The sequence below is a fragment of the Crocodylus porosus genome, unplaced genomic scaffold (assembly GCF_001723895.1).
Source record: "Crocodylus porosus isolate Cpor-Errol unplaced genomic scaffold, CroPor_comp1, whole genome shotgun sequence".
NCBI lineage: Eukaryota > Metazoa > Chordata > Crocodylia > Crocodylidae > Crocodylus > Crocodylus porosus.
Genome location: NW_017728950.1, coordinates 10054512 through 10082340, shown reverse-complemented (window position 1 = coordinate 10082340; position 27829 = coordinate 10054512). Strand labels below are relative to the sequence as shown.

General features: G+C 41.1%; 1 protein-coding gene across 1 annotated transcript in view; it reads left to right on the top strand.

Annotated features, from left to right (window-relative positions):
• The first annotated feature begins 6 nt into the window (after positions 1-6).
• CHSY3 (chondroitin sulfate synthase 3) overlaps positions 7-27829 on the top strand; it is a 251977-nt gene continuing 224154 nt past the window's right edge. Inside the window, exons 1-2 of the mRNA XM_019555330.1 lie at positions 7-334; positions 4247-4530. Coding sequence (XP_019410875.1) covers positions 76-334; positions 4247-4530 — 543 coding nt within the window. The 5' untranslated portion in view covers positions 7-75. The remainder of the gene's footprint in view (positions 335-4246; positions 4531-27829) is intronic.

The following is a 27829-nucleotide window of genomic DNA, read 5'->3' as shown; positions in this document are numbered from 1 at the left end:
AGCCACAACGGCAGCGGCGACGGGGGCGGCCCGGCGGGGTGCTCGCAGCCCCGCGGCTTCCTCTACGTGGGGGTGATGACGGCGCAGAAGTACCTGGCGGGCCGGGCCGTGGCGGCGCAGCGCACCTGGGCGCGCTCCATCCCGGGCCGCGTGGAGTTCTTCTCCAGTCAGGGCTCGGCCGCGCCCCCGCGCCTGCCCGTCGTGGCCCTGCCCGGCGTGGACGACTCCTACCCGCCGCAGAAGAAGTCCTTCATGATGCTCAAGTACATGCACGACCGCTACCTGGACAAGTACGAGTGGTTCATGCGGGCGGACGACGATGTGTACATCAAAGGTGAGGGGGCCCTTGTCTCCCCTCTCCTGGGAGGGAGGGAGAAGATCCGCACCCCCCTGCTCTGCCGTTGATGGAGGAGGGAGTCCTAGAAGCCGGGCTGCAAGGGATCTCTCGGCTCTTATGTGCTGTCTTAAATCTTCTACCATTTGTTGCATGTGCCACACAATTAGAAAGCGGGGTGGGGGGGGGGCGGCGAACCCGGTATGAATGACAGAAACTGCCTCCTTCTACTGGCTGATAAATAAGCAATGCAAAGCAAGAGTTGCTTGCACTGAATGGGCTCACAGGAAATGAGGGTTGGAGATCAGCTCCTCTGACACCTCTGCTCAAAGTAGGACCAGCCCCAATTAGATCAACCAGTTATGCCATATCTTATCTTTATTTGCTGCATTTTCCACACACTGACAAAATTAGAAGGGGAAAAAAGTCAAAATTGGAAAGGAAAAAAGGTACAAGTGACTGACAATGCTTCCTTCGAAGATCTGATAGAGTGTTAAGCAAGGCAAGCAAGAGTTGCTTGCACTGAATGGGGTCAAAGGAAATGAGGGTTCGAAGGGACCTCAGGAGAGCTTCCCGTTCAACACCTCTGCTCAAAGCAGGATCAGCCCCAACTAGATCAGCCCGTTATACCATATTTTATCTTAAATCTACAATTTGCGTTTTCCACACTCCCACAGAATGAGAAGGAAAAAAACCCAGTATAAATAACAGAAAATACCTCCTTTGACAGTCTGATAAAGTGTTAAGCAAGGCAAAGCAAGAGTTGCTTGCACTGAACGGGCTCATAGGAAACGAGGGTTGGAAGGGACCTCAGGAGATCATCTTCTGTGACACCCCTGCTCCAAGCAGGACCAGCCCCAACTAAAGCTAAAGCTTTGTTGAGAGGGGGTCTTAAAAACTTCCAAGGATGGAGAGTCCACCACCTCTCTGGGTAATCTGGCCCAGTGTTTTACTACCGTCCTGGTGAGAAAAGTCTTCCTAATCTCTAACCTAAACTTCCCTTGCTGCAGCTTGAGGCAGTTCCTCCTTGTTCTGTCATCTCTCACCACTAAGAACAGTCAAGCTCCATCCTCTTTCGATCTCTCCAAACCATCCCGGACAGCCACATTGCTGCTTGCTGCAGTTCCTCTCCACCAAGCTCCCTCTGTGTCCCCGAGCCCATTGTACAGGGAGGCTAGAAGGGAGAGTGAGGTGGGCATAAGCAGCCCCCCCCTCGCAACTGTCTGTCTTCCACTGGGAGCCTCTAGGGAGCTGTGATTCAGAGGCTGAGAGACACTTCTCTTCCTACCGAGGCCAGAGCTTTTCCTCCCAGTGACCTTCACCTCTGGTAGGGGGGTCCTTAGCTGGGAAGAGGTAGGCTTGGAGATGTTGCAGAGCCCTGGAGAATGCCTGCTTGGGGCTGGGGATATGAGATTCCATGGCTGTGGGTGTGAGCCCCAGACAATCACTCTTCAGTGGCAGGTCAGAGAGAGAGAGAGAGAAGCACTGCTGTCCAATTCCCAGGTCTGTGGTGTCAGCAGTCTGTGGTGCCTCTGTCTCTGACCATCCACTGTGAAACAGCTGTGGAGACTTAGTGATCACATCCCTCTACTTCCTCTAGCTTCACTGTCCAGCCTCATCCAAAGAGGGAGGGGGGAATTGAGAGCAGACTTTAACTATCTGAAGGGGGGTTCCAAAGAGGATGGAGTTAGACTGTTCTCAGCGGTAACAGATGACAGAACAAGGAGCAACGGTCTCCAGTTGTAAGTTAGAAAAAACTTTTCCACTAGTAGGGTGGTGAAGCACTGGAACAAGTTACCTAGGGAGGTGGTGGAATCTCCATCCTTGGAGGTTTTTAAGGCCCAGCTTGACAAAGCCCTGGCTGGGATGGTCCTGCTTTGAGAAGGGGTTGGACTACATGATCTCCTGAGTTCCCTTCCAACCCTCATTTTCTATGATTCTTTAAGAAATAGCCAGGTGTGTCTATCTCTGGCCTCTGAGGTGCTGCAGGTTTAAGGCCACTCCCCTGTTCCCAAGCTTGGCTCTCCTGGTGGTTAGAAGCAATGTGTATTTATTTGCGCAAGCTACTGTGGCTGGAGCTGGAATCAAGTGATGCAGGCAACGGAGTTGGCTGCCCCCAAAGCTTTTAGTGATATTAGTATGCAGGAACTGAGGCTTTTCTCTTGGAAATCAATAATTTTGATTGTGGTAAGCGCAGCCAGGAGGATGTGCTGGAAATTATACTTCAGGGTCAACCAATTCCTCTGTCTCAAATAGGCATTTTATTTAGTTTGTTTTTTTTTTTAAAAAAGGGTGTACTGTGAGCCTCTGAGAGTTCACAAGCTCCCTTGAAGAGGTTTTCTTGCTGCAGTGTGGTCTCTGATTTTTGGTCGAAGGAAAGAACCCTGCCAAATTCTGCCACTTGCAGAGTTTAGGATGGACACTAGGGGAGAGGTTAACACCAGGCTTGTGGGAATTCAGTTATGCTTTTTTCAGTGTTGTGCATTTCTGCTTCTTGCATGGCTCAGCTGTGCAGCCTAAGGGTGGCAGTCCGTCCTCATCTTACCCCTTTGCATCCGAGTACTGCTGCTCACAAAGCACATACTAGAGCCCTGGCATGTTTAGGCACCGCAACATATAGTAATCAGCCAGATTTTAAAGATTTTAATTTTAGCTTCCTCACTTTTTTTTAAACATGGTTAAAACTTATCGGTTGGTCCTTACATGCAGGGAAATTGGTACTGTCTCCTTTATCATGCAAAGGATTCCTTTCAAGCTGTTGTCATGGTCTGCAAGGTATCTCTGAAAAACACTAGCATGTTTTTATTCAAGATTTACTGTGCCACTGGAAAATGGCCTTTTGCTATCTTCCTTTTTCAAAATACATGAGTATTTTGATGATAAAGAATGATTGCCATCAATAGATTATGAATATTATCAGTGCAATGGTTCTACTTGCAGTGAGTGCTAAAGATATGAGAAACAGCAACTTGCCTTTTTGAGGCATCTTATTAATTTTTGTCATTTGGTTTGCTTTTAAAATGGTCTGATGGACTAATTTGCTTCCTTAAAAATAATCCAGTTGTCCATGTGTGTATATTTAGTTACAGTAATATAGAAAAGAATCAAGTTTTTTTTAATACTTTATAATATGGAAGTGAGCTATATATATAAAAAGATGTGGTTGTCAGACTAAACATAAATGCAACATTTAAACTTCAATAAAATGTTCAATAACAAACTATTCAAAAATAGTGAAGAAGGAGTCCAATGGAAAAGTTTATATAGACTTAACTCTTGCTGTGTGGCTGTCTCTCAGAGCAGGTGACTGAATGCTGGTGTTTGAAGTATAAAATAATTTTCTACAGGCACAACTAAATTAGTGAACTGACGTTGATCTCAGAATTTTGGGAAATGAAGCCACAATTTCAATTTCTGGCATTTTATTTCATTTAACCTTGTTAGTTTACTGAGATGTTGGGTCAAATCACAATTTCTAAATTCTTCTCCCCCATCTCACTTTTGAAAATGGTTTACAAAAGCAGAGCAATAATGGCAAAACATCCTAGCTGAGGCATAATTCTTCCTGGCAAATGAGCATCAATACAGTTTTTGCCATTTTGTCCCATTTCTCTGAAGCTATTTTGGGAAAGTGATGCAGATGAGTATACACCAAAGCTTTTGGCTATATAAAATGTCATAGTAATGTCAAGCTAGGGGAGTGACATATATTTGAATATACCTTATGTTATAAATTTTGTGTAAATGCAGCTTAAAGCATATTTAGTTGTGTACTGGGGCACAAAGAACTACTTTAGACATTTTCAGAAACTGTTTCAAAGCAGCTTTTTTCATTTAAAGACAATTTGGCTTGTGGAAAATTAGATATCTATTAGAACAGATGAAAAGAGAATGTTTTTTTTTTTTCCTTAGGGGAAAAATTGGAGGAGTTTCTTCGGTCACTAAACAGCAGTAAGCCTCTTTATTTGGGGCAAACTGGACTGGGAAACACTGAAGAACTTGGAAAACTGGGGCTTGAGCCTGGAGAGAATTTCTGCATGGGAGGGCCAGGAATGATCTTTAGTCGAGAAGTTCTCAGGAGAATGGTGCCACACATAGGTGAATGCCTTCAAGAGATGTACACCACACATGAGGATGTGGAAGTGGGCCGATGTGTCCGTCGGTTTGGTGGAACCCAATGCGTTTGGTCATATGAGGTAAGAAGCGACAGATAAACTTCCATGGCTTTCATGTGCAGATTTCAACAGCAGAGCATAATTTAAACCAAGCAGATGCACTTAATCTGTTTCCCTTTATTTTGAAAGTATGTGTTTGAGAATATACATTTCTCACAATAAAAAGAGAAGAAAGCATTCATAGAGGACCACAGGAAAACTTTCTGGTATATTTCTACCCATATATATTGCATGTTTTCAGGTAACAGACTACTGGACCTTATATCAGTAGGAAGATGTATCATAGGTCTGCCATGCCATATAATTCCTGATTAAAACACTGTATTTAAGGTTTACATATTTGAAGACACATCTGTTATGCAGACTAACTGTAGAAAAACTATATACTGAGATTGTACTTACGTATGATCAGCAAAAAGTAACATTTTGGACAATCACAAAACATTATATTCTTCTGCAACCCAGATTTTTAAAGTATGTCATGTATTTAGAATGGGGTAGTATTTGTTATTTTCTTAATGATTCAGGTATGCTTTTAGCAAAGAACTGTTTGTTGTCTGAGAGAGAAGTAGTAAATTAGTGTGATTAAAATTGAATTATGATAATGAATACAAGCAACGTAATAAGTCTCAGGAAATTGTTACTATCTGAGGAGCAAACAATTTATACTATTCGATCAGGATTTTAGGTGCCATTAGTATCCTAACACTTTGGGTACAGTGCTGACATTGTTACAAAAATTCTGTTTGCACAGCTTCTTCACTGGAGATGGTGTGGGGTAGTAAGGTTATACTTGTAGATAAAAATAGACTGTATACACTGACAGGAAGGGTAAGGGTGATAGTTGATACAATGAATATGATTTTAGTTATTTTGACTGGTTCTTTTAATATTAATATATGCTTGCCCTTGTGGCACTACCTCATTAAACAGGGAAAAAAATCATTTAAATAGGCCACTGCAAGGGGTTCTATGCCATTAAGGACAAAAACTCAGCAAAGTAATTGGTTTTGTGCATTATTGTTTTTCAGAAAGGTCCAGGAAAAGGTGGTAGACATTCTCAAAATTGATTGGTTGTAAATATGAATGAAAGTATTTCTTAAGCAGTTTAAAACCTCTCTCTGCTAAAATATTACTTACATGTAGTGGGAGTCTTGTATTTAACCACACTATTAATAAATGTTTTGGAGATTTTTTTTTTAATGACAAGGCATAACATTACAGTAATTGAATAGAGAAAATGATGTGCGTCACACAGATGACTTTGAAAATTTTGATAGAACTATCTAAATACTTCTTTAAATACATACTTAATTGTTAGCTTGTATTCCTGCAGTCTTATCTCCTGGGCTGTAACCAGGCAAAGTACTACTGAAGTCAGTAAAGCAGTGGTTCTCAATTTTATTAGACTCAAGGCACCCAACAGAAGATGCCAGCTTCTGGGTGTTACTCATTTCTTGACAACAAAAAAAAGATGAGAGTAATTCTTTTCTTATGGGGAACTTGGAAAGACCACAACAGTTTAGAATATTTTTGATGCTATGCATTCCTGTTTGCACACCTAAGAGTGCTAATGTTGTACAATACCCTTAGAGGATCTTGCAGCACTCTGTTTGAGGGTGACTGCAGTAAAGCTTTATGGAAGCAAGAGGGTTGGATTGTCTAAACATGTTAGAATGTAGGATGGCTTCCTGAGCTTTACCATGATTTAATCAGAAGTTATTTCCTTTCAGTTCATTCTTGTCATCTTGGATATTTATTTTGAAAGTAACTGGAAAATTAGGAGTACCTTTAGGGCCCATAATACTAGTCTTTTTGGTTGCAGTTTATTTTGTTATTGGACCCCTGGCACCATTGGATAAATGGACTAATGCTATAATTAAGGTTAATTTAGTTTCCTTTCTTCATTTAGTTCTGCATGGGCACAGAAACAGACCTACTTGGGTTTCAGTGTTAGAGTCTTAAACCATAAAATCTTTGGCTTAGGAACCATGAGTTTTTACAGCATCCAGAATAATGAGGTCTTCTGTCCTGACTGCGGCTTTTGGGAGCTAGTGCCATACCAAATAAAGAATACAAATGTAGATGTTAGATGCCACACTGCTAACTGGTCAATTTTAAGACTGTCCTGATATTAGAAGATTCCTAAATGTCACTCCATGTACTTGAAAAACCTTTAAAGTAGATGTACAATTAAAACAAACTTTTTGAGAGAGATTATGTCAGTTGTATATTATTAAGCTTACTAATATTGCAGCTATACAGGAAGGAAGTAAAATAAGTAAAACAAATGAACAAAAACAAAGCCACATAACGAATCAAAATGCAGTCACTTTCAGAAAAAATATATTTAGACCTAATATGTCTATACTTCTATTTAGAGGTGCTACAAAGCCGGCTGCAACTTTTACAAGATCCATTTTTTCTCTTTCCATTTTAAAGATTTGCTTAATGTGGTGACTTTTAAATATAATCTTAAACCTTAAAAATGAAGCATTTAGAATCTGTCAATACATTGAACTTGACAGAGTGAATAAGTCTTGCGATACTCTACAGCTTTGCTATGATGTGGAACAAGAGCCCTAATATATCACTTTGCTGAAAGTGGTGTATATTGTGATAAGCCAAAGGATTCTTTGGTTAACTATGTGCTTTGGAATAGTTTTAGATATTTAGTATGTTGCAGTTTGTTAAAGACGTCCTGTTTAATAATGTTCCTGCACTGACAGCACCATTGAATGTACTTGTATCTATCCTGTGAGGTGACTTTATGAAAATGGATTGAATTGCTTTACCCCTTAGCCTGCTTTTTCTCGACGGCAGTAGAGCAACAAGTTGCTTTGCACATCTCAAGGAAGATTTGGGCCTTTCATACGTGTATACAGCTTCAGAAGTAAGCAGTTCATACCCAACTTGCCTTTAAGAAAACCTGTTGTGCTTTGCTTGAGAGATTTGTGATGAATATTTCTTGGACTAAGTTTCAGATTTCTCTCTGGAATGTCATTGTTCTGTTGGTTTTGCACATTTTGACATCCATCTACAATCTATCAGTGTAATTGGGAGCAACTCCATTGAAATTGATGGAATTAAATTGGTACATGTCAGAGCAGATTTATGTCTTTTTCATTTTATTGTGAATTGGAATCTATGCATCATACATAGAGTACCATTTATAGTTTGCATAATTAGCTTTATGAAACGGGTGTTCCTAGTTCACTGTACTGTAGCTTTGTTTTCAGTTTCTGCTCCCCCCTGCCCCTGCCCTTTCTCCACCCCCCACCCCCAGGTACTTTTTAGAGAAACAGGTGTTTCTAGTTCCATGTTCTCAATTTCTTTTTGTTTCTATGTAATATTTTTAAAGTCATATGTATATGTAGATTGCCTTTAGGAAGAGTCAGGGTTGTTATTCAGAGAAGATCTTACTTGACTATTATCTTAAAGGTTAAACAATAGAACTATGCTATGTGTTGAATGCCCAGTGTAACATAAATCAAATGGGTGTAATCACTCTTACCTATGTTTCTAATTAGGGAAAGATAAAAAACATGAATTCTATTAACAAAAAAATGAAGTTTGGAAACCTGTTTTTAAATCGTTGGGAAGGGGAAAGGAAGAAAAGACAAACAGGAGTTATCAAACATGCACATGGAGTCACCTTTTGCTCAAAAAGCTGGTATTTTATTGGTTAGCACAAGAGTTCATAGATGCTAGGGCTGGAAGGGACCTCAACAGATCCTTGAGTTTGATCCCCTGCCTAGGCAGGAAAGAGTGATGACCCCAGCCAGATGCCTACCCAGCCTTCTCTTAAAGACCCCCAAGGTAGAGGAGAGCACCATGTCTTTTGGAAGCCCATTCCAAATTTTGGCCACCTATACCATGAAGAAGTTTTTTCTGATATCTAGCTTAAATCTGCTCTTCGGCAGTTTGTGACAGTTGTTCCTTGTTACCCCAAGAGGCACCCTGGTGAATAGAGCATCTCTGATCCCTTGCTGCATCCCCCTAATGAATTTGTAGACAAAAATCTACATCCCACAAGTTGCATCCATCCCCCAAAGAGGGCCAATCTAGCATTGGGGATCGGAGGCATGGAGCTGTGCTGCGCTGCCCAAAATGCCCATCCCCTCTGCCACATTCTCATCTGTTGCAGAGCCTGCTGCTCTGCCATGTTTCCATGTCTGTGCTTCCATCTTTGCAGTAGGACCAAGAATGTGCAGTGAAAGTTTAAGTGCAGGCAGCTGGCCATTTTGGGGTGGAGGTAGGGGGGTGGAGACTTCCAGCCTGTGCTGGCAAAAGGCTGCTGACTCCTGGGTTAGGGAATTTACCTGGATTGTGAAGGATTCTAGATTCAGATATTGTTCTGCCAGATTTTAAACACAGCCATGAAGTAGCCTCCCACATCCTAGATGCTAGTGTCCTAAATACTGGAAATAGTTATCGTGTCTCAATCTCCTCTGTTGGAGCCATTGTGCTACAAATAAATCTTTATTGGGTTACTGAGAGACACGGGACTTATGGAACACTTACTAGGGTTTTGGGTTACCTACGTTTAGGTACCAACTCTCAGTCCCCTTCAGTAAATGCCCGTGGGAATCTATTTAATCTTCTAATATTTTTTTTTCATCTAAAACAAATACACTACTGCAAAAAGATTATTGTGACAGATTGACTTTTTGCCATGGAAAAGGCTTTAAAAATCATTTCTAGCCTATTAATGTTTCTGATCATTTGTGTTAGCTGATCGTGAAAAAAATGTTTTGACAAATATGCTGATGACCCAATATTAAAATAATTTGTAATGTCAAATCATTTGTAATGTAACAGATCTGTTACAATTGGGTGATGCTGTTTTTTTTTCTATTGGCATGAAAAATTATAGTTGTTTTAAAAATTGAGATTAAAATGCAGAAACCCCCGCATGTTCCAGTTATTCCCTTTTTTAAAATGAAAGTTGAGAGTAGCTATGTTGTTAATGACTCACAATTCCCTCAACTTTTATGTCCAGGAAGGTTTATATTATTGAAGTAGTTAAAACAATCTAAATGTTGTGTTTTTGGTTTACTGTTTCAGTGTGACTACACTGGAGGTTTGCATAGGTAAAGTAATCTGATTACTTTGTGTTCCGTTTTCAAACTATAGTGCTTGTTTGTAATTTTTTTTTAAGTTGAGTGTAAAGGACATAGCGCAATATTGTAAACCACAAAGTAAAATGCAGGGCTTAAGCTATTCTGACAGCTAGCTCCAGCAGCAGTTGGGCAACAGCGGAGTGTAAATGCTGGGTATTGGATAAGAAAGAGGTGGAAAAGGGTGTTTTAGGAACTAAAAGGAGAGAAGTAGGGAAGATAGAAAGAAATATTAAGTATCAAAAAGTTCTATCTGGGTTAGTCAAAGCAATGCGTCTAACATTAAGCTTTCCATTTCTTTATTTCAGAAGTAGGGCTGGAAGGGACCTCCGTAGGTCGTCTAGTGCAACCCCCTGCCTGATGCAGGATCATCCCTATCCAAACCATCCTATACAAATTCACAGTCTAACATTTTAATAAACCCTGATACAACACAAGACCTTAACCTGCTAAATATAAAGCAGGGAGACCTTGGTAGCCATGTCCTGTCACTCCAGTGACATATTATGGTCCTTATGAGCTGCTCTCTCCCTCTTTAAAATAAATGCCTCAGATTTTTCATCTCAAAGATAGTATCTCTCATTTTTTTTATTTTCAACTTTATGTATGGTGGGAATACATAAAGGGAATGTGAAGTGCGATTTGTAGCATAATACACAATACAGGTTTCCCTTGCTTTATGAGGTTTATGTATGTACGAATTCGCTCTTGTGTGATGACCCTTTTTATACTAAAAATTAATTATATATGAGGTAAATTCATTCTTATGCGATCAATGTGATGGAAACCCGCAATCAGCTGCTTTGTGCGGTGCATTGTGGGAGTGATGCACACCAAAATATAGTCTCCTGTGTGGATATGTGCTCCTGGTTCATTGTCTGTGATGTGTTTCTGTAGCTGCTATCCCCATTATGGTGACATTCACCACTAACCTGTGCTTGTATGTACTGTCTGCTGTTGGTGAGTACCAAAATTGTCTTGTAAAAGTGGTAGAAATGGGTCTGGGGGTCAGTACTGTTGAGGTCTTAGAATGTATCCCTATTTGTTACATTGTAAAGTGGTTCCCTTTACGTGAATTTGAGTTATGCGCTGTTTTCCAGGAATGTATGTACAGCATAAAGCGAGGGAAACCTATAGTAGGATGGTCACAGGCATATTCAGTGAAGGCTGTTCTGTGAGGTTAGAGTTTGGATTTATTGTGGATTTTAAGGTTGCCTGCTAACTGGATGCCCCACCTTTTTCTCATGACTAACTGGTCCTTTCTTAAAGGAAAAAATGTCTTGTGTGTTTGCATGCTTTTTCAGACATGGGAATTCTCATTTAGTTGACCTCTGTCAGTATGTTGAAATGTAAAATGTAAGTGATGATGGAGGAAGTGGTTAGGGGAATCTGTGAGTATCGTTTTAACATCTAATGTGAGATGAAGTTGGGTAGCTTTATTTCAGGATGTTTTATTCTAGGAGATGAATATTTATGTCTTTTACTGAACTTTTGTAGAAGGCAATCTTAATGCTTTCATAGCTCGATGGTTTTTAAGACATTTCTTCAGAACTTAGTCTATTGAGGACAAATAACAGAAAGATTTGCTTGAAAAATAATCTAGTTGCTTATTCTGATGCTTTGTAATTCACATCTGAAAACACTTCTAAGTCGATTTAAGAATAATTTGGTCTTTTTTTTTTTAAGTTGAGCAATTGCAAATGGTCTTTGTGCGGCTTGTTTATTCTTTGTGTTGTTTTCCAAATAAATTTCCCTGTGACTTAATATTTTTCATGTTTGTACTCGGCTTATAGACAGATCTTTGTTAGAAATGTATAAGTTCTTGAAGCATCATTATCAATTTAGTATAGCTGAGGTCACATTTCTTTTAATGTCCAGAGCAGAAGAGTACATGATCAGTGTCTGTAAAACCATAGTGCTCTATAGGATGTTATTTAAGGTTCTTGTGATACACAGACTGCTGTACTAAAATTTATAACCATCATGGGATCCCTTTTTACATTGGCTGTTGCTGTTTATCATGAAAAAGTCTTGACTTCTAATAATAGCTTTTGCAGAAAAGGAATTTTGGGGTGGGAGGCGGGAAAGTACTATTAGTGGCTGGTGCAGGGGTGGGCAAAGTGGTGGATCCGGGTAGCAGCTGGACTTCATTTCCCAGTAGCCCCTGCCTGCATTGCTTTGACTGGTTTCCATGGAGACCCCAGGAGTGGTAGAGATGTGACAGCACAGGGCCAGGGTCTCTGTGGAGACCAGCGTTGGCAGGGTGGGTGGCTGGGTGGGGAGCTGCATCAGGGCCGGGAGATTGTACCAGTGATTAAGAATAATAGGACCTAAAATGTGTACATCTGATTTTCACATGGAAAGCAAGATATTTGAATGGATATTAATTTTGTTCACGAAAAAAAACCCCAAAAACATGGGATACTTGTGTGTAAGTGAGGAGGAATTTATATGAGAAATAAACTGTCAAAAGGTCCTATCTCCTGTTCATGGTTTATGGGAATTTTCTAAAACTAGACAAGTATATTGGGTGTTCAGAGGACTGATTTTTTTTTGTGTGGGTATTACTGCAAAGCAGTATTCTATTTTAGCATCTTTTAAAGTGTGTAAAATGTTTTAATACAATTTACCAGTCTGAAAGAAAGAAAGGAGTTAGTACTATGTGACCAATTATCTCTCTTCAGCACACAGTTTAATCTGGTTGTCCTGTTTGTTTCACAATTTTTATTTTACTAATTGCATTCCTCCTTGAAAGCCTTGCTATCTAATAGGAAAGATAATTTTAGCTCTTTCCATTTATGTGCAACACTGTGGCTAAGTACAGGCAATCAAAAAGCCTGAGGCAGAATCGATTCCATCTTCACAGGTTTCTCTAAGCTGTGTAGATTGAACTGATAATGAAGTGAACTGATGTTCAGTTTTCAATTGGGAAAGGCAGGCAGGGGCCTGTGCTGACCCAAGCCACAAGGTTGGGGCACTAGAACATGCCTTCCAGCTGGCCCCTGTGGCAGCAAAGAGCGCCCCCCCCCCTCCTGGTCCTGGCCACCCAAGCCAGGTGTCTGGCTACAGGGAGAGCCCCAAGTCATCCTGGGATCCCTCTAGCCCTGATCTGCCCAGCTGGGGCAGAGGATAATTCCCCTCCTGTAGGGCCAGGTCTCGCTGATGCTCAGGGGGGAGGGAGAAAGAAGTCCCTCCTACTGGGGCCAGCCTCCAAGACTGGCATTTGCCTATGTAGAGGGAGCCCCACACCAGGCTGTTGCCAACATGAGTCACTGACATGCAGGGCGGAAGGAGAACAGCCAAACCCAGGTCTCAGGCCTCCAAGCTGGGCTCTTCTCAGCTGGGGGGGAGTGGCTCTTGGGGTGGTCCCCTCTTCCCCCCACATCTGGGCCAGTTCCATTAAAAGAAGGATAGTGCCCTGCTGCCCAGCACAAGCCCCTTGTGCTACCTGGCACATCTTGCTGGCTGCTGCTGGTGCTGGGATCTGCAAAGAGCCCTCTGCAGGCTAGCAGAGTTCTAGCCTGCAGGGAGCTGGTGGGAGAGGGGTGGTTAGGAAGGGGGCACCATGTACATAGCCATGGGGAAGCCCGGAGAGCAGCTCCCTCAGGTAAGTTGGGAGTGGGGATTGAGGCTCCCATAGGGAGGGAGGGAGCCGGCTGGGCAGTGTGGGTGGCTTGAAGCCTGGGGTCTCGGTGTGTGACCATAGGTCCCTGGTGGGGAGTGGGATGGGGCCACAGGTGGCTCAGCGGGGGGTGGGGCTGGCTCCCTGCTACTGCACACACTCCCTGAGGGGGAGTTGGGGGGGAACCTGTGCCCCTCCAGATCTGTGTGTGGGGCAGGGGTAAGGATGGGAGTGGGCAGCTTGCTGTGGGCTCAGGTTCCCTCCCCTGCTGCCTTCCCCTGGGGCCTCTGCGGCCAGGGATGCTGGATCTGGTGCAGCTGGGTGGGGTGGCTGGGGAAGCTCCTTTCCACTGCTGCGAGCCCTGCGTTACTCTGGTGATACATCTTCTGCCTGCCCCACAGCAGTGCGGGCAGCAGCATGGGGTTGTGCCCCTTGTTGATCTGGGGTGAGCAGGGGGTGCATTTGCTAGGACAGTGCGGGGCTCATAGCAGCAAGGAGCTTCTGTACCTGGCCCAACTATGCCCTGCTGTTGCTGCTGTGGAGGTCCTGGGGGAGGGCAGCAAGGTGGGGAGCCTGACCTCACAGTGGGCAGCCTGCCCCCATCCCATGAACAGATCTGGGGGGCATGGGTTCCCCATGCTTTCCCTGGAAGTGTGCACAGTGGCGTAGAGCTGCCCTGCCCCCCTCCTCTTCCCCGCCCCCCTGCCAACCCCACCCAAGCCTGCAGCAGGCAGCCTAAACCCATCCTCCCATGGGCTCTGCTCTGGATATGCTGCCCACACTGTGGGGAGGAGCTGGGCTTGGGTGCTGGCAGGGCTTGGGTGCTGCTGCAGGAGGCAGGGGGCTGCGGATCTGGGGCCCTGGCCCTGGCGGTAGCCTTGACAGCTGGCGTGCCCCTCTGGCAGGGCTGGTGGGAGGGCAGGGGGCTGTGATAAAAGGGCCCAGGGGACTGGGTGGGGAGTGAGGGGCACTGGCAGGGCCAGGGGGCTGTGACTTGGGAGTGAGGGGCCTGGATCTGCATCCTGGTGATCTAAGGCAGCAGGGGGAGCTGATTTTCATGATAAAAACCCCAAAGTCAAAATTTATAGGTACTTAAAATTTATTCTACTAAAGTGATTGAGGCACTGGTAGGCTTCCAAATTGCTTTACAATTGTAAATATATCAATAAAACGTTGTGCTCAGTTGATACATGTGTATATATAGTGGCATTTTGTTTTAATTGTGGATTTTTATCAGAGAATTTGTGATTTTTTTTTTTTTGATAAGGGAAAACCAAGATCCCTGTTGATCAGTGTGGTGTGGTAGTGCATACGGGAAAGTGAAAGCATTTAGGCTCTCATACTGATTTTAGGTAATGCTTTCATTATAACCCTATGCACTATATCTAGGAGGCAGATTCAAATTCAGAGTTCAGAGTGGGAAATCTAATTGAAGTCCTTAAAATAACTATGTTAAATACCTATTAAGTATGTTCTTGAATACATGGTGCTTATTGACTCTAATTGGAGCTACTAGGTACTCAGTATGTCAGAGATCCTATTCTGTTTACTTTGGCATCTTAAAATAAGCTTTAGGAATAAAACATAGGTGCTTTGGATCATTTTGCTGTAGGACCCTAACTTTAGGAATCCATTGGCTATTTTGGCTATTGTTAATAACATTACTGTCAACATTGTAAGCCAGACTTTTAGTACTATATGTATGCTAAGAAAAACTTCTGTTTGACTTTCTGGCATGATGCTCCAAATATTTCTGTAGCATTGTATGTACATGCTATAAACTCTGTACATGCTATAAAAACTTCAGCTTTTGAAGGTTAACAGAGGTTAATGCCTTTGCTAAAAACGGTGAGCCAGATCTTGAAACGTATAGATTCTTTTTAACCTTCTGTTTCCAGACATGTCAATTAGGGTATGTACCTAGGTTCGTGAGACCCAATCTATGATCACATGGCTTGCTTTAAGTTCCATGATCATAGTTTGTGCTAAATAAATAGTAAGGTGAAAATCTAGTAAAATTCAGTTGTGGTTTTTTTTTTTGGCATGTGTTCATCAGTATAAGCAATAAAATACATTGGCTAACCAGTGTATAGTGTTTTTAAAATAACTTTCCCTACTGGATAAACGGGTGCTTAATGTATCTATAACTGCTTAGATGTCCAACAGCTCAAGCTGTGTGTATAAATAGAGGCGGACTTCTATCCTGCAAACAGGTGCTTGACTTCTAGGCACTTGGGCTGTTCTTTTAAAATCAGAGACTCAAGTGTGTTATGTTCTGTGGATCCCTAAACTTGTAGGATGCGCTGTAGAGACTGTTCTCCTGCCAGTGAAGCTTCCTTAGGTTTAAATGTCTAGCACTACTGTTACATTTTTAAAAACAAACCCTTTACTAGGAGATACGAGTTTGATCCAACAAACTCCTGAATTCTTTTTGTTCCATTTCATGTAAAATAAGGGCCGGGGTAAAATATTCTAGACAAAAATAAATAAAGCTGTTTAAGTTTCTTCTGAATTTTTCCTCCTGGTCTTAATTAAACTCTGATCAATAACAATGATATTAGCTTCTGATCTTGAATTTAACTTGAATATTTTTTTTTCTCTCTAAAGGTCATTGCTGTACTTTCAGCGAGCCATCCATTACTATCAAAAGCTCTCCAGACAAAACCAGAGCAATGGTATCTTGAAGTGTTTTTAAAAGTTGCATTTAGACCATACACTAGTACCTCTTTAATTTCTTACTGACTACTGTGTTAAAGACAGAGAAGCTAAAACCCCAGGTAATTCATGTTCCCTCATAGCAGCATTGTTTTGTACTCTTGTATAAAACTGGTGTCCAAAAAACATACTACTACCATGGATCAGTATCTAAAATGGGCTCTTGAAGAAAAAGTTTTAAGAAATTCCTTTGTGTTTTGTGGCATAATTTTTCTGACAAACTTTACTATAAATATTTCATTACTTTTCCCTCCACATCAAAAGTGCCCCAAACACTTAAATCAAGTCTTGACTGTCTTGGGGGGGGGCGGGGGGGGGCAGGAATTAACTTTATAACTCCCACTGAAAGTAGTTCTGCCTTAAGAGCTCAAATGCAACATTGTATGTTTTGTGCTGTAACTGCACCTTAATATATTAGCCATTGCTACTCTTCTACTCATTTGAGAGTGCATTTTGTTAATAATATATTTGAGAGTTTCCTCGGATTTTTCAAGAATAAAGGAAGCATGTCATAAGAACTCTTAAACACAAAAGTTGTTTCGTACTTTGAAATGTTGCTGGAGTCTCCCTGCAGTATTTTCCCACAGCATGAAGATACAGAAGTTTATTCTTTCCCTTCCTTCTATCAAGTACAGGTTTAGGCCCCTTATGTGGAAATTTTTGGGTTACTTTTGTTGTCACTGCTTTCAATAGATGCTCTTAGTAATTTTTTTGCTGTATGATGGTTAGGTCTAAGTGTCAACTGCTAGAGTGTGGGTGGCTGGCCTCTCATTGTTTTCCACATTTCATAACTTTTAAAGGGTATTTGCCCAAATACTATCTGGTCAGATATCTTTATTTTTTTTTTTTAAATGAACATGCTGATGGGATGAAATTTGTTTCATCAACTTTGATAAAAAGTAGAAATTTCTGAAAATAAATTAATGTAATCCAGTTGCTTAATCTTGTTTCTGAAGTTTAGTTTTCATGCCTACATCAGATATTTTCTCAAGGATGAACATCATTAGTGATGACTCACAACTATTAAGCTCTAATTTTCCTTTGTACAATTATGCTGCCTTAAAGCTGCTGCCAGTGAATGATCAGAACTTCAAAAATTTCATTACCTTAAAAGGCATTATTTTGTCCTCTAACATGTGACCCGTGTTTTGAAATTTTACTATACAGCCAAGTTTGTATGCAGGGCTTTACACCACTACTTTTGCTCTAGAACAAGGTTATTATAAAAGTAATCAGAATAACAAATCTAAATGTAACAGCTTGGAAAACATCCTCTTAATACAAAGGAATTTGTTGTTCAATGCGTACTGCTGGAATACTGAAGTCTTGTTTCTTAGGTCACTGGTTTGAATCCACATTTAATACCTGTAATCCTAAATATAAAATGTATCTGATAGTCTGCAAACAGAGTAACTATAAATGCATCAATATCAGAAAGGCAGGATGTTTCAGATAGGGATTCCCAGGGATGTGTTCTGGGTCTTGTGCTCTTATAACTTTTTTAATTAGTGATTTGGATGCAAGGACAGAGAGCTTTCTTCTCAGGCTTGCAGACGATACAAAACTGGGAGAGGTTGCAAACACTTCCAAGCATAGGATTAGAAATCTAAACTGAAGAACTTGCTAGGAGGTAAGAAATGAATTTCAACAGACAAATGTAACATGCTAAATCTGGGGGAAGCAGGGAACCTGAATGCACAAATACAGAATCAAGGATATTCAGGTGGACAATAGTGCTGCTAAGAAGGATCTGGGGGTAAGGGTTGATCAGAGACTCTATGTGTGCCATCAGTTTGATGCAGTTGTAAATAAAGAAAATATTATTTTGAGCAATATTAACAGAAATACTATAAATAGCACATGGAAAGTGAAAGTACCAATCTATTTGAAGCTGGTTAGGTCTCAGCATTGTGTTCGGTTCTTGGCTCTGTACCTTTGGAAGAATGTAAAGAAAGAAAGTAGAGACAACTTTGAAGCAAGCATCAAAGATGATAGTGGGGTTGGAATGCAAGCCATATGAAGAAAACTGGAGAGAACAAAGTATGAATAGTTCAAAAAAAGGAGATTAAGATGTGGGGGCATTACAGACGTTTTCAGAAGGCTACTATCAACAAGAAGGTGAACAGTTATGTTCTTCCTTTCCCCACGGGGCAGAAGATGAAGTAGCAGTTTTAAGACAAAGAAAACCATTTATTTCAGAAAAAAATTTCTTGTCGTCTACACAATAGGACAGTGGAACAGGGAGGATGTAAAATTGTATTCACTGGAGGTTTTCACACACTTGCCTGGAATAGCTTAGGAATAATGCATTTGTGCAGAGAGTTGGGTATATGACTTTTAAAGTCCTATCCATCTCTGCGGGCATTTTTACACGTGGTCTGGGAGTCGGGGAGTGGGGTGGTGGTGCTGAGGGCAGTTCTGAGAGCTGCTTTAATGAAAGTGCCTGGAGCATCTCATGTATCAGCATCTCCATGCTTTAAAATGGCAGCTGGGGCACTTTATCTAAAGCTTTTCAAACAAGCTTTAGTTAAAGCATCCCTGCTGCCATTTTGAAGTGTGGGGACACTGATACATGAGAGGCAAAGGCTGGCTGGAGCAGGCAAAGGTAATTACCAAGCTGCAGAAGACTCAATTAATTGTGTCTGCTCCAGTGAACTGTAATAGTAGGAAAAGATAACTTGTTTGTTAGATGCTTTTCACCTGAATTGTCCCATGCTTGCCTGCTGAGTGCTAAAGAGTATAATGCACCCACAATAATTCTAGTTGTCCCAGCATAGCCAAGGTAGGCCTTCAACTCTATGGAAATGTAAAGACTTTTTTGTGGTTTTAACAGAATATTATCTTGAATAAAGAGTAAAATAATAAAAATGGCTTGTTCCCAAGTCTTTTTTGTTTTCTCCTTTTTATCAAAAATTGTTTGTTAAAATTTTATGAACAATAACTGATCATTTTAACTGGCATTTTAACATTATGCATTCAATCACAGGACAGAAAATCAGGACTCTCATAAAAGCAGACCCTCTATTCTACATTTGACTCTAGAGGCTATGGAAGTCGAATGAATCTAATAAAAATATGCCCTTTAAAAGTGCAGTAGGTATTATTCAGCTCTATTCAATTGCTTCCTAAAAGTCATTATGACCTCAAGGGGACTAGGTTTGTAAAATGGAGGAGCACAAAAAAACAAAACTTCCCCATTGGCTTCAATTCAGTAAGTTCAGAATGCTTACTTCTCTTTCCACTTCATCCTTAAAAGTACACCTAAGGAGCACATACAAGTTTATGAAATTGTAAGGACTTGCCAGTATGTATCCTTCTCTAAAACAGCATACATAGTTCCTTACATGCCACATTCACCTTGCCACAAGGGCTCTGTTCCCTTCCTGGTCATGTACAGGAAGGGTGGAGCTCTCTCTTTAGTATCTCTTACCACATCACAGTGGCTGTAATGAGTTTAAATCTGTAGCTTTTGGCTGACCAGCAATAGGCAGTCGAGTGATCCCAGTGTTCCTCCATTCTGTTGTGGAAGCCTTTTCTCTTGCTTAAAACACACAAAGAAGGATGATGGCGTGTATGTATGCAGTTGTTCTTTGGAAGGAAGGTAGAGAAAGTTTGTCCAGTCCGGGTTTTTTTTCCTCCGTCCCCTCCTCCTATAAAGAAAGGGGAATGAATACTGCCTGCCATAATGGTTGCTGGTGCAAGAAGAGGAATCTGTCTCTTTTGAGTCCCCAGTATTCATTTGAGTTATTTGGCAGGTTGCATTTGGGGTAAAATGGACAAGAGTCTGATTTGATCCCATTATTTTTATTATTTAAACAAAAGCCAGCAGGGGTTTTCCCTCCCCAGTAGTAGGCTTTGGATTAATGCCAGAGGCTGTTGAATGCAGATCAAAACACTGTTTATAACATTACAGTGTAAAAAAATGGGTAATGCCAACAATACCTACTGTGGAAATTAACCCAAAACTAGCAGACAAGGTTCTTTGGGTAGATGTGATATCTTTTATTAGGCCAACTAAATGGAAAAGTTGTTCTTTGCAAGTTTTCATGCAAAAACGCCCTTCTTCAGGCATAGAGAAAGTCTGCTGGTGAACTCTGTACTCTTCTGGATAGAATAGAAACTAATATGTAAAATGCAGGTCTGTGAAAATGCAAAAGCGTGGGAGTGAGGATCAGAGGGATGGAAGATTATAGGTGTGAGACAGGTGTGGTGGGAAGTGGTGAGAGGGAATGTTGAACTGGTGATACAAGAATGTAGCTGGGAAAATGCAGACAGGTTACGTGGAGTTATCAGATGGCTTATAATGTACCATAAATCTAATGTCTATATTTAGTCTGTGATTTTTTTTTTTGTATCCAGTAGATATATGAAGTGAAGTGCATAGGCTCATCTACAAAAGGTGTTTTGTATCTTCCCTTTGAGGATTAGAACTGAGAGGTTGGAGAGAGAGAGATTGTCTTGTGAAAAGTGTGCACCCACAGGTAATTGGGTATTTCTGTCTTTGATAGATTTTTGGCATGCGTTTATTCTGATACACAGTTATTGTTTGGTTTCTCTTACATATTTTCCAGCAGGGCATTTAGTGCACTGGATGAGATGTATAACATTTCTGGAGGTGCAGGTGTGAAATCTAGGAAGGGTGATGGTTCTATTGTGGGGTATAGTAATTGTGGGGGTGGTGGAAATACGCTGGTAGGTTTTACATTTTTTTTTGTCCAAGCATGTCTGGATCCGTTTAGTGTACTTTGGGCCATAGGATGTTTCCTGCTGGTGATGAGGCTTGTGAGGTTCAATAATTGTTTAAAGCCTAGGATAGGTGGTTCTGGAAAGATCTCTTAAGAATTGGGTCTTTTAGTATGGGTTGCAATTGTTTGAGGATTTTTCGTATAGGTTCCAGGGATGGATGCTATGTCACAGCCCTGCATATTGGCTTCTGTTCTACCCTGGAGACTACACAATTCGCTAGCAGATTTCCTCTATGCTTGAAGAAGGGTGTTTGTGCCTGAAAACATGCAAAGAACATTTTTTCCAACTATTTAGTTGGTCTAATAAAAGATATCACATCTACCCAAAGCCCCATGTCTGCCTATGTCCTTAAACCAACATGGCTACAACCAACAATCCCAAAAATAGCACAGATTTGTGACTTGTCTGTTGGTTTGCCCATTGAGATATTGATATTCTATAAATATATGTACAGATTGATTATACCTAAATAAAAGTAAGACCCTTATCTTTTTAAAAATTTTTTTTATATGCACACACTATGCTGAAACCAAGTATTATGGAGAGATTTGTTTAAAAAAAAATCCATGTCATGCTTTATATAATTTCTGTTGCTCCCCTCAAGAAATGTTTATCACTCCTATATCTGATTAAAAAAAAATATATTCTCCTTTTCTTGTTGAAGTCAAAGAGTTTTATCCTATGGTATTATAGTTACATTACCAAAAGTTCTGTAGCTCTTATTTAAGCAAGAAGCAGCATAAAGGAGGGGTGGGATAATGACAAGGAGACTTGAAATAGATACTAAAAGTTCGTAGGGGTTTGCCTATGGGGCCAGTGACCCGGCCAGTGAGCCAGCCCTCACTGCTCCAGATAGGGAGCAGAAGGGCAGGGCCAGCCTTACTCTCTGGAGCAGACAGCACAGTCCAGCCCAGAGCTGCAAAATGCTGGGATGCTGGGGGACTCTGAGATAACTTTAACCTGGAAAGGGTCTGGGTCAGAAGTTTCATAAACCAGTTTGACCCAAATCAGTTAAGTCTGATACTACCTTCAACCAGGTTTATTTTAAACCAGTTTCAGCCATTTTGCAACTGGTTTATGTACACTGAACTTCTGTTCTGTTACAGGTTTAAACAGTTTCTGAACACTTAAACTGGTTTATGTGCAACTTCTGTCTCTAGCCATTGTGTCCAAATGAAGTAGGACAAAGGGTACTGTTGCTTTTTACTATAGTTAGGTCAGTGCAAAGCAATGCATTAGCATCTCATGCAAATATTTGGTCTCAACCTTTCATCATGAGAGTAAAATAACTTTTCATATCTAGAATGTAGTATTTCAAAGTTAAATGTTAGTAGTATACTTTTAATCAAAAAATAATTAATTTCATTGCTTATGACATGAAGAGGGCTTATCTGGGATCCATATATCTTTTAATACCTGGTTTAAAATGCTGCTTCTTGTGACCAGAGACGCTACGAGGAATGTCTTCAGAAAGCATTCAAAAGCTTGTCTAACTTTATCCCAACTATATAGTGGGTCAAATAAAGATGTCACCTGAATAAATTCATGACTCTTGCATATTTTCTAGCTCATTGTGGCTACACTATCCCTGTTACACTACAGTATCTGGTTTCTAATCTTAAATGTAATTTGGAGTTTTAAATATTTTTCAAAATGTTGATGGACTTAATTAGTGATTTATATTTCTTTGCATTTTATGATGCATGGTTCATGAGTCGTGCACTAGACAGTGATGTTTTCCTTGTGAGTTTCAATGTACTTATTTCTTAGTTGCGATTACTCGGGTATTTTATTAGTTATTTAATGTTACTTAATTCCCTTGATTTTCGCATATAAATATTTTAGTTTTAGCAAAGTGTTTTATAACATTTGATGTGTAACTATGCTAACTAGATCTGCCTTTGTGAAATTATATATAGGTTTTCATTGGAAATGATAATATGTGCCTTTAAAAAATCTAGTAGTGAGAGACTGCTTACAGAAAAGTAAAACTTTTAAAGAAACACCTGATTTAGATTTTTAAGTGAAAACAGCCCCTTTTGAAATAATGTAGACCAATAGGAAAAGTTTAATATCTTCAGGGCTACTATGTGGAAACTTCTAATTAAAAAAAATTAGGAATGAGATTCCTGACACTATCTAGGAAATTTAGAACACTTTCCATTAACTTTAACATGCTTCTAAAAACCCTTAGACAGCTTAGCGGATCTTTAGATCTGCAGGCTGGCATCACTCCCATGACTGATTGTGAAATAAGTAAATGAGTGTCTTTGAATCTGACAAATAGTCTGGTTCACAGCTTGCTTAGGATAAGTAGACTTTCTTGAATGAGAGCGACCAAGTTTGCAACTAAGATTTCTTAACCAAATTAAATGAATAAAGGCTTTATCCTTTATGTCTGTAAAGATAGCCCTCCATAAGTGAATGAAGTTAATTGATGTAGTGCTGCCTTTCTACGGGTAGAGAGAGCATCTAGCCTACTGAGTAAAATTGACAAGAATGTGGCCTGTCTCAGTGCTGCTCCTCAAATCCTACGGATAGCTATGAACTTGTCAAGAACTGGGCTCTACTGCTTTTCTGAAGCTTGAGAGAGCTATGTGCAGAAGCAGGCCATGAAACTGTTCAGTGATGAAGGGCATGAAATAATAAAAGGGGACTGAGAAGGACAGGTAAACTGACAGCAAATGTGAGAGTGGAATAGAGTGAGTGAGTGAAAAAGATTCTTCTACTTGCAACTAGAGGGGCTGGAAGGAGGCTTCATATCCTAATATCTGTTAGTGAGAAGCTATAAGCATAGTCTGAGAGTGGCATTCCTCACATTAACCAAACATGTTGAAAATTCCTTCTGCATAATAGGAATCCTTTGATTTTAATTCTTTGTATCATTGGATATATCTGTACCATATTCCTGGTGCTCTGGGGGAAGCCTCTCTCAAGCATACTTTTCCTACCCTCTCCCATTCCCTTGGGCTGAATTTAGAATTGCATCACTGAAGTCTCTGGGGATATCCCCTTCAGCTGCTCTCAGGCATACCAGTAGCCTAAATCCCAGGAGTGGCTGCTACGGAAACCCTTAGATTGGCTTCCCTGCATTTCTGCATGTGATACATCCATGTCAAGCAGGTGGACAGTAAGTGCTTGGAGTATCAGGGATGGGGCTGTTTTGTTTTTTGGTAAATTTCTAAGTTCCATGTAAGACAGTATGGGATGTAAGGACATATACTCTAAGGGTGAATATGCATGGCTGTGTGTGGCTAGAGAACAAAACGTGGTAAAGGAAAGACTAATGGGATATGTTAAAGTTGGTTATGGAGGGCGGTGGGGGAGGAAATAGGACAGAAGGTATGGGAATATGTTGAGATCGGATTGTAGAGCAGAAATAAAAGAACATTCGTTTTCTCTCAATGTAGTTTGAACAGAAAGTCAATGATGGGCTATTAAAAACATTTACCAATGAAACTGGTTTTAAAACTAGCACTTACCCAATACCCACAGAGTTTCAGTTTTGACAAGTAAATGTTTTCTGGTCTATAAAGCTAGACAAAGTATTTGACTGAAAAAAATGTTCATCAGCTCTGTGTGTTGCGTATACCAAAAAGAAAGCGAAACAGAGTAGACTTTCTTCATGGGGGTGGTCCCTATACCAGTATAATCCTGGTTGATGACTATTATAGTGCCCCTTGAGGTTTGATCTGCCGAGAGGGAGCACATCTGTTCCAGCTCAGAGTTGCATCTTATACTTTTAACCTTAGAGATGCCTGATTCAATCTTCTCTTTCAGGCAATATGGCAGCTACTACACAAGTGTCAAATGCCACTTTTCTCTCTGCAGTTTAATGCTCAGCAGTTTAACAAAAGAATTCAACTATCAATACTAATCCACAGACTGAATTAGATTTTCTTCCGCCTCCTGCAACAATTAAAAATATGTATCTCTCCCAAATGATACCATTATTTCAAGAAGAAGACTTTAGCTTACATCTTAGAAAGTATAAATGAGAAGGACATTGCACTTTGAGAAGATGAAGACTTTTAAAATAAAATTTCCTTCTAAAAGATTGGTTATTGTCTGCTACAAATAGGTTAGCATGAATTGAATCTTGCAGCCTTTACTTAAATATAATTTACTGAATAAGTGTTTGTGCATTTGCTCTCCTGAATTTTTCTCTCAATCGGAACTCCCTCAAACTCCTGTCTTCACTCTGTTCAAGTTTCCTTCATTTTATAGCTTCCTCGTATGCTCATCTTTGTGCCTTCTGCCATGCTGCCTTTGCATATATGGTATAATCTCTGCATTCCTGCCCATCTTATGATCTCTTTACCTTAGTTTTCTCTGAAACCTTTCAACGTGAATCCAATAGAATAGAAATTTGTAAAGAAAGGTAAATATTAAATGAAAAAAATCTCCAACCATGAAAACAAGTAGAGTCAAGCTTTCTTGTCTCTGTAGGGAACTTCAAACAGTCTGCTCCTTGTCATTTTTATACAAACATTGTCCAGTTCCTGCATGGGGTTCTGTCTGCTGTTCTCTTGTCCTGATTAGTTAGACAGTGCCCCCTGACAGATGTTAAAGTAAAAGCACAATGAGATCTGATGGAAGATTCCAACAATTGTGTTTCCTGTCATATCACACATGCGTATCAGGAGGTGTGGAATCCTGCATCAGATCCCATCATGCCATGTTGGCTGTACAGGGAGAGCCCAGGTTTGGGCTCCTGCTACACTGGCAAGTAGCAAGCTTGGCTCTCAGCTTCAGGAGAACACTATGTTCAGCTGACTGGGGCTTCCAGCTGGGGAGCAGTTGGTTGACTGGGGTGCTTCCCCAGCTGGAAGCTTGTATCAGCTGAGAGACTTTCCAGCCTCTGCAGCTTACAGGACTCTTGACAGGCTCCCATGGGTTCCAGAGCCTGGGTGCTGGCCCCACATTCAATTAAAGGTGCGATTAAGAACCAGCCACGAAGCTATTGCACATACATTGTGTAATAATGTTGTTGTTTTTTACAGGCACTTTGTGTGATAACTTTGGGGCCTATTCCTCATTTTATCGTGCCACTGATTGATTGATTAAATGTGTTGCCAGGTGAGTTTAAAATGTTATTAACCAGCTAATCAACTCTTAAGTGTAATGTCTGTCAGGGGCCTAAGTTGGCTCTTCCTGTTTTTTCTCAGCTTCAAAATGCCAAGAATACCTATTCATTATAAATAATTCCTGCCTTAAAGTTGGACAGGTGTTAAAATAAAGGCTGTTATCACTGTCAAAAGGAAGGCTTTTAATAATATGTAGACATATGAAACAATAGGGGGTAATTTTTCCTGGATTTTGCTCTGTAGCATATTTACTCTGTAGCTTTCCCAAGCTGTCTGTCCAAAGCGTACACTACAATGGTGTTTGGCCCTGCGGGGGAGGAGAGGTATGGATGGAGGGTGGTAAGCTGAACCTAATTGCATTCATCAAAGAGCTACTGTAGGATGAAATTATCTGTAAGGTTTCACATGTGGCTGATTCACTGGTGTATATTGAAGCCCTCAGTTTTTGATAGGCATCTGTATCCTGGACTGGAGTGATTTCAGTGTGATATTTTCTCACCTTTAGAAAATAAAATAGACATGTGGTAGAAACAAATAAGTAAGGTGGGAATTATGTTTAAAATTTCCATAAAAGGAGTTTGAAAACAGTTTGTTAAAGGAACATATGAACCTAATGTAAAATGAGGGTTTAAAATTAAGGCTATTCTGTTATAATTTCATGTACAGAATTCTAGTGACAGTCATAAAAAGAACAGTGCATGGAATGCTAGCAGTGTAGAGTAGCTATTAGGCCTGTGCGAAGAAGATAGTATTTGCTTTTATAGAATCATAGAAGTAGGGTTGGAAGGGACTTTATAGATCTTCAAGTCCGACCCCCTGCCAGGGCAGGAGAAAAAACTGGGCTCAAATGATCCCAACTAGGTAGGCATCAAGCCTTCTCTTAAAGACCCCCAGGATAGGAGCCAGCACCACTTTCCTTGGAAGTTGGTTCCAGAGCCCAGCCGCTAACTGTGAAGTAGTTCTTATGGATGTCTAATTTAAACCTACTCTCCAACAAGTTGTCCATTATTCCTTGTTATGCCAGGGGGACGCTAGGGGAAACAAGGTCTCTCTCAAACCCTTCTGGTCCCCCCTAGTGAGTTCATAGACTGTCACCGGGTCCCCCCTCAGCCTTCTCTTGTGAAGGCTGAACAGGTTCAGGTCCCGCAGTTTCTCATTGTAGGGTCTGCCCTGTTGTCCCTGGATCATGCAAGTGGCCCTCCTCTGGACCCTCTCAATGTTGTCCACATCCCTCCTGAAGTGGGGCGCACAGAACTGGACACAGTACTCCAGCTGCGGCCTGACCAGTGTTGCATAGAGGGGGAGGATCATGTCCTTGGCCCTACTTGAGATGCACCTGTGGATGCACGACAAGGTACGATTAGCCCTGCCAACAGTGACCTCGCATTGTCAGCCCATGTTCATCTTGGAGTCAGTAATGACTCCAAGATCCCTTTCTGCCTCTGTGCTCTCAAGAAGGGAGTTTCCCATCTTATAAGTGTGCTGCTGGTTACTACTGCCCAAGTGTAGCACTCTGCACTTGTCAGTGCTGAAGCGCATCTTGTTTTTGCTAGCCCACCCCTGTAACCTATCCAAGTCTTGCTGCAGTCTTTCCCTCCCTACTAGTGTGCTCACCTCACCTCAAATTTTGGTATCATCAGTGAATTGATGATTAAACAGGTTGCTTTTCACCCCGTCGTCCAAATAGCTGATAAAGAGATTGAACAGCACGGGCCCAAGGACTGAACCCTGGGAGACTCCACTGCCCACTTCTCCCCAGGTCGAATATGACCCATCCACCACCACCCTCTGAGTGTGACCCTTGAGCCAATCTTCAATCCATCTGACTGTAGGCATCAGTGCCACAGTCACCCAATTTCTTAATGAGGATGGGGTGGGAGATGGTGTCAAAGGCCTTGCTGAAGTCCTGAAAGACTACATCCACAGCATCACCTGCATCCAAGGCTTTTGTGACCTGATCATAAAAGGCAATCAGGTTGGTCTGACATGACCTGCCCCTAATGAAACCGTGCTGGTTGCCCTTGAGCATC